We start from the raw sequence: 10970 nt of genomic DNA, 5'->3' as shown, positions 1-10970 counted from the left end.
TGTCTCATCCTCTCTAGTGTTAGGGCTTCCTCTAGTGCAACAAGCCCTCCCTAGTCTCTCACTGAGAGACCATCTTCATCTAGGCTTTGAATCAACTTTTTCCTGTCAAGTTGTATCAAGGCCAACCTAGGGGCACACTAGATCCAGTGGTGTCATCATGAAGAATCCTAAAATCTAGGTCAAAGTTGACCTACGTTTTGGTACCTGAAGGTACTATGGGACATGTAAGACCTACACATGCTATTATGAGGCTCCAGTCTCTCAACAGTGCATCTGCTTTGGCCATGTACTTCTCTGAAAAGCCTAGCTACTTGTGGACCCTCGAGGCCTAGGCTATTGTGTACAACCTGACAAAAACAACATGGACTCAAGTGAAAGCAACCATCCATCAGAGACTAGGATCATATGTGCATCTAAGTGGACCAAACTTGAATGTTAAGGGCATGTTAATACTTCAAACAAGGATCACCTTTTGATATCTAACTAGACCAAGTCCCGTAAATGTGTTCCCTACCTTGGTAGAGGTGGCTAATGGCCAACCCTATTAGGTGCTTCCAACCCTCAAGGGGAAGTGACAGTTCCAAGGTCAACCCCTCAATCAATAGGTGTTGGTGTAAATAATGTGGTAATGAGGGGAAGAAAGCCTCATGGCCAAGTGCCATGGTCAAAGGAATCAGCTAATGGGGGTGTCCACATCCTAAGTGTATGAATGTAAAGGAGGGAGCAATCATGGAGGCATGAGTTACCTGCTCAACCTGATTTTTCCACCCCTCTTGTGTGTCTTTTACTTCTTCTTGATTATTCCTTGTATTACCGCATATAGCTCAAGGGTTAGAGCTTGCTCTTTATGATATAGCAATTTTATTACCTCTTAAGATGAGTCGGTTCATTGCTCATCAGGGTTGGGACATGCAAGGGTTCATTTTTTATGTAATGGAGCATCATGTGCTCAAGAACAAAGGGATAGAAATATGAGGAAGAGAGAGCTCATGCTAGGCTTTTGCCCACTTGCTGATCTTTACGTCTCGGCCATCTTTTGCATTTTGATTTTCTTTCTTTTGTTTTGTTGTGGCCATGATATGCTTATTCTATTTTTTTAGCTACATCAACTTTCAAGGCAAAGTTCCCTCCCCCCTCGAGGAATGTGAACATATCAGTGCCAAATCCCAAAGAACTAATGACAAGTTGGACAGAAGAATGGGGTAAGATATGGAGCTTGTAAAGTGTGATGGAAAATGGCAAGCATGGTATAAGGTTAAACGAACAAGCTATCTCAATCATGGTTTTCCAAGTAGTGTCCCTCCTATAACCCTAAGGGGTTTTAAGGGAAGTCCCAATGGACTAGCACTAAATATTAACCCCCCTAGTAAGGTGAGAGAACAAAATTACAATCAAGATTGGTAAAACTCCCAGATCACCCCTTTATCCATACTAAATGCCCAAAACAAACAAGTATAAGCACCTAATTGCAACATGATCAAAGTACCTTTTCAATAGCAGCCCACCTTCATCCAAGTGTAAATGCTAAATGGTGAGAGGCACATGGTTGATGCAAATGGCATATCATCGTCAAATAGTGGCTGGTAGGGGTTGCTAATTAGTTTAGGAGAAAAAAATTCTCCTATGGGGTTACCCATTTTGGTGGGCAATAGAACCTATAGAAGAACACATAGGGTGCATCTTCTATATTTAATTTGTCCACTCACAAAAAAGATATCTAGGGTTTTACAAGAGAAAAAAAAATCACCCCTTTCTCCAATCAATTTTCATCTTCTTTAAAAATTTCCCTAGAACTCCATTAGCCCTTGTAGGATTAGGCACTAACCAAGGTTGTGTTGATAAAAAAACATTAAAACTTAAATATTTTTCTCTTCTTACCTCTCCTACACTTTTTAAGGCAAGTTGCTCGAGGTTTTTAGGGTTGATTTTCCATAGAGTTGAGCTTGAGTGGATGCTTGTGGATGAAATTCCAAGGTTTTCCTCAATAAACCGTTTAAACGCCAAATCTAGTATTTATTAAGGTGTGACCTCCCTAATTAGGGCTAACATCATCTTTTCCAAGGTCCTTTGTGTCATTGAAACCCTAGTCATTAGCCAAGATTCAACTTGAAGCCTATTAGAGGATTCCCATATTCCTTTGTTGACTTAATCTATTGAGGGAATCCTTTCTTTGACTTCTACATGTCTAGATACTCCTTATCATTGCATATCAATAAACCCTAACTTGTAGTAGTCCTTAGCTAATCTAGGGTTAGAATACTTGTTCCTTTATAAAGAAGATTTGAGTCTATTTTGGCTTTAAGGTATCTTTCCCTAGGCCATTCATATCACCTTAAGCCCTCTATTTAGAATACCCTTATAGGTGAATACAGGGAAGCCTCCCTTGTGGTGAAATTCCACTAAATATCAAAAGGAAGGTTTCTAAGGTGATAGTGGCAACCTTTCCTCATTGTTGTCATAGGGACTAGCCCTCACCTAATGAGTCCCATCACCAGGCCTGCTAGATTTGCAGCAACAGTGATCAACCAAAATCTCAAATATCCAAAATATCTCGTTGTCTTGGCTAGTGTAAAGAAGAAAATAATCATTGCTAAAATAAGAACAGATTCTCATGAGCTCCATGGTGAAACTGGGCATTAGTCAATTGAAAATTCACAAAACACCATGGTTTCAAAAAATCTATCACCTTTGTGATGCTAGGAGGGTTGAAGATGAAAAGTACTTTCTCTTAGATTGTCCAACTTATACTCACCTTAGATCTAGATTTCAAATATTTGTCACACAACCAACCTTCTTGACCTTTTAACTCAACAAAACTATAGTGATTTTGGAACACTTCTTTTAATGCTTTTCAAGCATAAAAACAAAATTCTAAGAGAATTCCAAGCAATCTCTTACCTTCTAGTTCCAATAGACCATTTGGTCTTAGTGGACATCAAACATCATCATCAAATAAAAATAAAATGATCACTAGAGGGTGGGTGTTAGAATAGATAATTTCGATCTTTTAGAGAGAAGCGTAAAAACTGAAGTGGCTTGTTTGCTCTAAAAGAAATAAGGAAAGCTATACAGTTATACACATGCAAGAAAATGTAAAATAATTTAAAGGCTTTTTTAGGATAGAACAACTTCTTATAGGAAAAGCCAAGGATCTACTTTTATCTTCAGTGAAGAATTTGGAAACAATCATATGTTATATATATGTATCTTGTTCAACAGAAATTTACTCTTGTGCAACTGGATTGAACAAAAATAAGAGTGGTCGATGCAAAGTTGGAGGAATTCAAAGAAGAAACCGGAAAGATCTGGCAAAATTTTCCAAAAATAACAGGGTAATGTGAAATTGAATACATCTACGAAACTTGTTGCTGAGGAGAATTGAAAGATTCGAAGGACAAGGCAAATGGATACAGCAACTACCTTCTTCAGTTACCTATTTGGAAACACATACGTATTATGAAAATCACTCTCTGCAAGTTGCTCAGACAAATCTAACATGATGGGTAAAAGCAGATTTGGAGGAGCTCAAAGAAGAAACTAAAAGATCAAGCAGACCCTATGAAGAAATAACAGAAGAATGTAAAATGAATACATCTAGAAGATGGACTGTTCAGGAATATCAAAAGATTCAGTGGCTAAGGAAAATGGAGACAGCAACTAACTTCTTCAGTATCCCCTTCTTCATATCTTGATTTTCTGTTCCTCTTTGGGTGTTTTTGTGATCTTTATGCTACTATTTAAAATCTGTTTATATAGCTCATATAGAAACTTCCTAATTTAATAGCTTTCTAGGCGTTATTGTAATCTCTGAAATCAGATTTTCTGGCCTCTCTAAGAGGCTCATTGTTGCATACCATCACCTACTTATTTTATATATTTAGTCTAATAAGATCTTGTTGCCTTGTTTTTTTTTTCAAAACCCAAAAGGGAAGTCATAGGAACTTAAATAGTAAAAAAAGAAACATCAAATCCATGTTCTAGGCAAAATGACATTAAACTCAATCCTAACACTGACATGAAAGGTGGAATGCAAAGGAAATAATTTCAATCACCTTAACATTGAAACCTAGTCTGTCCAAGTCAATTATTTGGGCATGGTCAACCTGCACGTAAAGAAAGTTTAATAAATAATACCTTCTCTTTGTTGTAATTAACGATTACTTATAGATGAACATCTTTATCTTGTCCAAAACTGTCAATGATACATAGACTATCAGTAAATAAGGCTTTACCCTTGTAATTTTCTACAAATGCACATTTTTACGATATCTAAAGCTATAGGCATCAGATATAATACATAATTCATTTCATCACAATCACGTACAAAAATTCATTTATTGGGCAGGAAGGGTGTTTCCAAAATAAGTACCTTAATCGATACAAAATGTTGTACAATCAATTTTGTGTCTTCTGCATGATCTCTGTTCATATGGGACTGCTTCAAATAGCAGATACATCAGTTTCCAAACAGCTTAGCCATAAATCAAATGTTCAAATAATCATGATATACTGTCAATTAGAAATTACCGCTACAGGGATTGAAAACTGGGATATTGGATCAACTTTTGCCTTTTTATATTCTTCCCCGGTGAACTCTGCATGGATTAAAAGATTAAATTTGAAAGCTGGTGCATATCTCATGCACTAAGAAGCACATTACTATGTTGCAATGAAAATGGTAAGAAAATGTATGTGTGCAAAATAAGAATACCATTTCATTCTTATCAAAATAATTGCAAGGTACTTTACATAATGGATGAAGTGCAGGCATGAAAAACAAACATGTATGTCCCATATGCCAAAATATATTAACAAATTCCAATATACTTGTATAGGAACAAAGTCATCATATGAAAGAAAATGTTAGGTACATAGTTGGAAAATGTGCACTTACCTCCTGATCCTAGCATGGCTGTTGCAACGCCAGAAACATATCTTACACACTTTGGTTCAATACGCACAAACTGGAAATCCCCAAAGTCAACCTTGAATTGAAATATTATCGTCTCAGAAACCAACAAAGATATAAAACATACCAACCAAAATCCAATCAAGCAATCATCGACAGGTATTAAAAGATAACTGGCATGTACACTAATGGCAGAAAGAATACAGCAACTCACCCAAAATGCTTCTGGATGCTTTCTTAAGTAAGATGCCCGGCTTGCTTCCCGTTCATTTTCTGGAACCTAAATGAACAAGTGACCATTTAAATGATCCACCTCCATACACATGCCATGTTCAAACTGTCACCAAAATGAAATATAGAATTCACACCACACGACAGTCCCCTGAGGTTAATTCCAAAGCCAAGGGCAATGAAATTTACTGAAGACAGAAAAGCTTCAAACTGATGAGGGATACCTACCATACAGGTAGCTTGGACATGCAGCAAATATAATTTCAAAAGAGTTGGCAAGTGACCCAAAACCATAGTGACAAAACGTTCATTTTCTGGAAACTAAATGAACAAATGACAATTTAAATGTTCTACCTCCATACACGTCATTCTCAAATTGTCATCAAAATGAAATACATAATTCACACCACATGACAGTCCCCTGACATTAATCTGAAATGCAAGGACAATGACATTCACTAGAGACAGAAAAGGCTTGAAAAGCTTCAAACTGATGAGGGACACCAACCATACAGGTAGCTCGGAAAAGCAACAAATATAATTTCAAAAAAAATGGCGTATGACAAAAAAACATAGTTACAACATACAAATATACAAGAGGTTTTACCTGACAAACAAGCACCCTTAAATTAAAGTCCAAAAGATTGGTATTAGCATATGGGCAACTAGGGTGGAGGCCAATGTCACCTCACCAACCCTCTTCCTACTTTATGTTGGCTCTTCTCCAACTCAAAAAAGTAGCCACCCTAAGGTGAGATTGCTAATGTTTAGGCATAGATATCCACCACCTGTGGGTGACACCCATAGGAGAAATTTTTCTCCTAGATTGTCTTCAGCCAGCAACCAGCAGCCCCTTGCAGCCACCAGATAGCTTGATGTGCCACCATCTCCACCACTTGAGCCAGCCATTATGTGCCCTCGCCCATCTTTTATGATCATATGTTTGAAGTTGGGCCTTCCATCCCCAAAGGTATGGCTTTCATTATGTAGTTGGGTATTTTTTCTTACTTATCTTGGACACCTTTGGGCATGAATTAGGGGGGGGATTTGGCAGAAATAATGGGCTTGGTTTGTACTCTTGTCTGTGAAGATTCGAGAATCCCACCTAAATCTACTACTGCAACGACTGATTAAACTTCTCCTATTTGTTAATAACTAAAACAAATTATTTACTGTTTCCTATAGAAAATATCGAAGCTAAAACAACTGCAGCCTTCACTTAATTAATTAATTTTCCCAAAACAAGAACAGAACAATAGAGAAAGATACACACAAGTGACATAGTATTTTTTGGACAAATGTCCCCGGAAAAATCCAATGTCGTAAATCCAGTGCAACAGATCTGACGGTTTTTAATATTATGTATAAGTATTCTGAATACAACTTTGGACGCCCTCCCAGCAATCCAGTTACAGAGAAAATCACTTGGCAAGAAAGATTGGTGAGATTACCTCACTCAACATTGTTGATCCCGGTCGATTCGGCAGCTGAACTATGAGTTCCTCGGCTACTTCTACGCTGCCCCTACGTGGGCCTGTGTCAGCCTCTGAGTCACTGCGTCAGCTCAACTGTGAATCGATCTGCCTTCGGGAGCCTTTTCCAGCCCTCCCAGCTCAGAAACGTCGGCTCCTTCAGCAAATTCAGACCTTTGCACTACACTGTGTGGGGTCTGCATGAGCCCTTCCTGGCTCTGCGTCAACCTCTCTGCCCTCTGTGTTGCCTCCTCTGTGTGTCTCTCTGCCTCTCTACTGAGTATTCTTGGCTCCGGAGAAGATCCTCCAGCCAAAACTCTCTCTACCCCTCTCTACAACAGCTCACTATCGAAATTCCCCCGGCAGTTGCTCTGCCTCAAAAAATCGAACTTCTCAACTCTCTGTGTGTTTTCCAAATGACCCTCAAACCACCTTAAATAGTCTTTTCGTTGACATTCAACAGCCCAGATTAGAAGCTAATCAATGGCTAAGATCATTTCTGCTTGATCCTCATCTTCTTTTAGAAGTTACACCCACAGTTAGATTAATACCCATTAATTATTTTAATTTCCTAAGTTTAGACTTAGGGTCCTATTAAAAATAATTAATTATTTTAATAAAATAGTCTCCAGGTGGAATTTCCCAAAACGCTTTATGGGTTTTTTGGAATACATGTGCCCAAGCCTCCCTACAAAATTTGAGACTTAGAGAACATCTGATGATACCAGAAATCAACACTCCCTCTTAGCGACGAATGTGCTCTCGTAATGCAACCTGCTGAAGCATCACTCTGTTATGTGAAATCTCCCTTTGCGTTGCTGATGTCTGACATGCTATCCACCAACCATTGCGCAAATGTTGCATTTGTACCATTGTTGACCTTGCCATTGTCAACACTACATCCGTATTGTAACTCCCTCTGAAATTTTGCATTCGTGCTACTACTGGCACTGCCACTGCACTGCAAACTGCTGCTGCTACTGCATCAACAACGAAAAATCATCCCAAATTACTGAACTAACTATCTTCAATATGATACCATGTGAATGTTGGAGCCTGATTGCTGCTAGTCTCTATGTTGACCCTCTGAATCTACTGCGTTGTTGCTGACTACTGCTCTGTACCATCTACATTACTGCCAACTCTGCTCTATGTTGTTCAATCTTTGGCGCTCTCTATGTTGTTCAGTCTTTAGCGCTCCTAGCCACTGCAAATGTCTCTCCGACACTCCTCGGCACCATCTGACACTAGTCCATCCTGCTACTTCTGATCTGGGCTCCCGTAGCAAGGAATTGATCCAAGAGGTGGGCTCCTCAAGGATCCTGCCCATCTGTAGCTCTTTCAAACTACAGCTCCAAATTAGCCCACCTCCCTCTTGGAGGTATCTCGGCTGTCATGGCGAACTCCTCCTCGATCTTCGCGGGTGCAGCCTTTGGATCGTGCTTCTCATCTTTGTCTTTCTTCCTGAGAGGACACTGAGTTGCGTAGTGATCCATCTCACCACACCTAAAGCACTTTATCTTCGAGACGTCCTTCTTACGTCTCTGTTGCTTCTACTGCCCCTTCGATGCAAGGGCTGCATTATACTCCTCCTCCTTGGGCTTCGACCCACTGTTGCTGCTTTCGTCAAGCTTATGTTGAAATTTCTAAGTCTAACCCGTTAGAAATCCCTACTGCATCTTCTAGCTTAAATTCTCCTACTTGTTTATTACATTAACAAGTTATTTATCAATATAAATACTGAAAAATAAACACGGATGCGGCCTTAACTCATATACAGATCAGCAACTGAAATACGGAGACAAACACACAAGGGACATCGTTATTTTTGGACAATTGTCCCCGAAAAAACCCAATGCGGGAAAACCGGTGCAGCAGTTCAGAGGGTTTTATTATTATGTAGATTCTTGAGTACAACTAGGGTGTCGAAATGGCTCACCCAACAGAGATTGTTACACGGCAGTAATACCTCTTCTCAGAGACAGATATTCAGCTAGTCTACCCCATGAAAATCCTTCTGGCGCTTCCTCTCAGCTCTGTGTCAGCCTTGCTAGCCTCAGCGTCACTCCTGAAGCCCTTGCATCAGCCTTCTAGCTCTCTGTGTCAGCTCTCTGCTTTCTGCGTCACACACAGTCTCTAGCCTCTGCACAGTCTCTAGCTGCCTCTGTGTAGCTTCTGCTGCCTCTGCGTCAGCCTCTTTGGTCACAGCGCTGACCCTCAGGCACTATCTCTGCCTCTCTGCTATGTACTCACTACCCCTCGCTGCAAAATATCACTTGTTCGAATTTTCTCAGCAAGCCCCGCTCCAGACAATCGAACTGACTGATCAATCTTGGTGTATCTCCAACTGACCCTCAAGCCTCCTCTTATACTTTTCCTATTGAGTCTTCAACGGTCGAGATTAAGTCTCTAATTAACGACTAAGATTAGATTTGGCTTGATCCATGTCATTTAGAACCTTCTCACCCAGTTTTATATTAATACCCATTAATATTTTAATTTTCCTAAGTTTAGACTTAGGAACTCCATTAACAATATTAATTATTTTAATATCTCTCTGACCAGGTGGAATTTCCCCAAACCATTTTTGGGTCTTGGAAATCTTGTGTGCCTTAGCCTCTCCGCCAATTTTCATGGCTAAACCACATCCGATGCTACCACAAATCAACACTCCCTCTTAACGAGGAACGTGCTCTAGTAATGTTCCACCACTGAACAGCACATTGATCCTTCCGCCCCGGTACTTGTGTTGATGCTTGGCCTGCTGCCCAACATCCACTGCACTATTGCTTCCTGTACTGCTACCCATGACACTACCACTGCCATTGCTACATCTGTACTGCAGCTCCCTCTCAAGTTTCAACATGCTACCCATGCTGCCCATAGCATTGTCACTGCTAACTGCTGCATTGCAACTCAATTACCGAGAAGTAAGTAACTGATCTACCCAACTTCTGACATCCTTGTTAGTCCGAAAGCCTCCTGATGCTGAAGCTACCTCTGCTGCTATCCTGTGTTCCCTCTGCTGCCTCTGCGTTGCTGCAATCACCTTTGTGCCTCTCGCACTGTTGCAATCTCTATTGTGCCTCTCACACTACTACAAACACCTTTGTGCCTCTCGCACTGCTGCAACCCCTACTGTGTTGCTACAAACCTCTGCACTCTAGCACTGCCTTGTTTCTCCATCACATCTTGCTTCACCCGACCTCTATCATCCAGCTACTATCATTAAGAGCTCCCATAGCCGGATATGATCCAAGAGTTTGGGCACCTCAAGGATCCTGCCCGTCATCTCCTGTAGTCCTCTTGAGCACTCATGGCACAGTCGTCATCAGTCTCGACTTCTTTCTCCGCCTTAGCCAGAGTTGCCTTGGAGTCAGAAGCCTCTCCCTTGTTCTTCTTCCTGGGACACTGGGATGCATAATGACCCAGCTCCTCACAATGGAAGCACTTTACATTGGAGATGTCCTTCTTCTTCCTCTTCCCTTGTTGTTCCACAGATGCTAAAGCCGCATCCTCCTCCTCTTTCTTGATTCAACTTCCTTTCCCACTACTCCTCGCCTTGGTCAACTGTCTGATCTCTTCTTGGCAAAGAGCTACCCACATCTCTTCCCATCCTAGAAGAGTAGCTCTGCCCAAAATGCCTTGGAAAAATGTCTCCCACTCCTCGGAGACTTCATTCAAGGCGGTCCTCACCATCAACTCCTGATCCGGCATGGCCCCTATGGAAGTAAGTTGGTCACCAATCTCTTGCAATCTGAGGAGGTATAGATCTATCTGCTCCCCCTTCTGCATTTGATACAACCGTAGCTGATTCTCTGATAGCATCTTCCGCTACACAAAAGTGCCCTGATACAATGTCGTCAAAGTATCCCACATCTCCTTTGCTATGTTCTTTTCAGCAATATGAGGTACAACATGATCCTTGACCCCATCAAGGATTATGCACTTTGCCCTCGCCATTGCATCCTCATACTTCTCATTATCAGTTAGGTCGGCTGGGATAGTCATGGTTCTCAAGGTGAAGCCCTTGATGCGATGTTTATCCAGGATTGCCAGGATCTTGGCCTTCCAGATGACTAAGTTCGAAGCCCCGTCCAACCTGTCCTGATCCCTCAGTCCGTTCACTTCCATCTCCACTCCTCTTCTGGACTCCCTCTGAGATTCGACTTCCCTCCTGGAAATCTCCCTCTAAGTCATGATTTACCTGCAGACAATCTTCCCGCCAAATGTCGAACCGCCTCTCCAATCCTCTTTGCAACTGCAACTCGGATCTGGATTTCTTGGCTAGAAATTCGTCAAGGTAGCGACTCCCTCTACCGTGGTTCTGTCCCATTAGGTATTGCTCTGCTTCGACA

The 10970-nt window shown here is 41.0% G+C and overlaps 1 protein-coding gene across 1 annotated transcript in view; it reads right to left on the bottom strand.

Moving 5' to 3' along the window:
- Positions 1-3989: 3989 nt before the first annotated feature.
- The window catches only part of LOC149155678 (non-canonical heme oxygenase HOZ, chloroplastic-like), a 208552-nt gene continuing 201571 nt past the window's right edge, over positions 3990-10970 (bottom strand). The window contains exons 6-10 of the mRNA XM_089441040.1: positions 5124-5189; positions 4895-4985; positions 4528-4595; positions 4370-4435; positions 3990-4103 (exon numbers count right to left, since the gene is read on the bottom strand). Coding sequence (XP_089297166.1) covers positions 4005-4103; positions 4370-4435; positions 4528-4595; positions 4895-4985; positions 5124-5189 — 390 coding nt within the window. The 3' untranslated portion in view covers positions 3990-4004. The remainder of the gene's footprint in view (positions 4104-4369; positions 4436-4527; positions 4596-4894; positions 4986-5123; positions 5190-10970) is intronic.

Source organism: Pinus tabuliformis, chromosome 9 (assembly GCF_031772625.1).
Source record: "Pinus tabuliformis cultivar Carrire ecotype Pingquan chromosome 9, CPIR1, whole genome shotgun sequence".
Classification (NCBI taxonomy): domain Eukaryota; kingdom Viridiplantae; phylum Streptophyta; class Pinopsida; order Pinales; family Pinaceae; genus Pinus; species Pinus tabuliformis.
The sequence above is the reverse complement of the archived record's forward strand: the minus strand, read 5'-3'. Positions and strand labels throughout refer to the sequence as shown.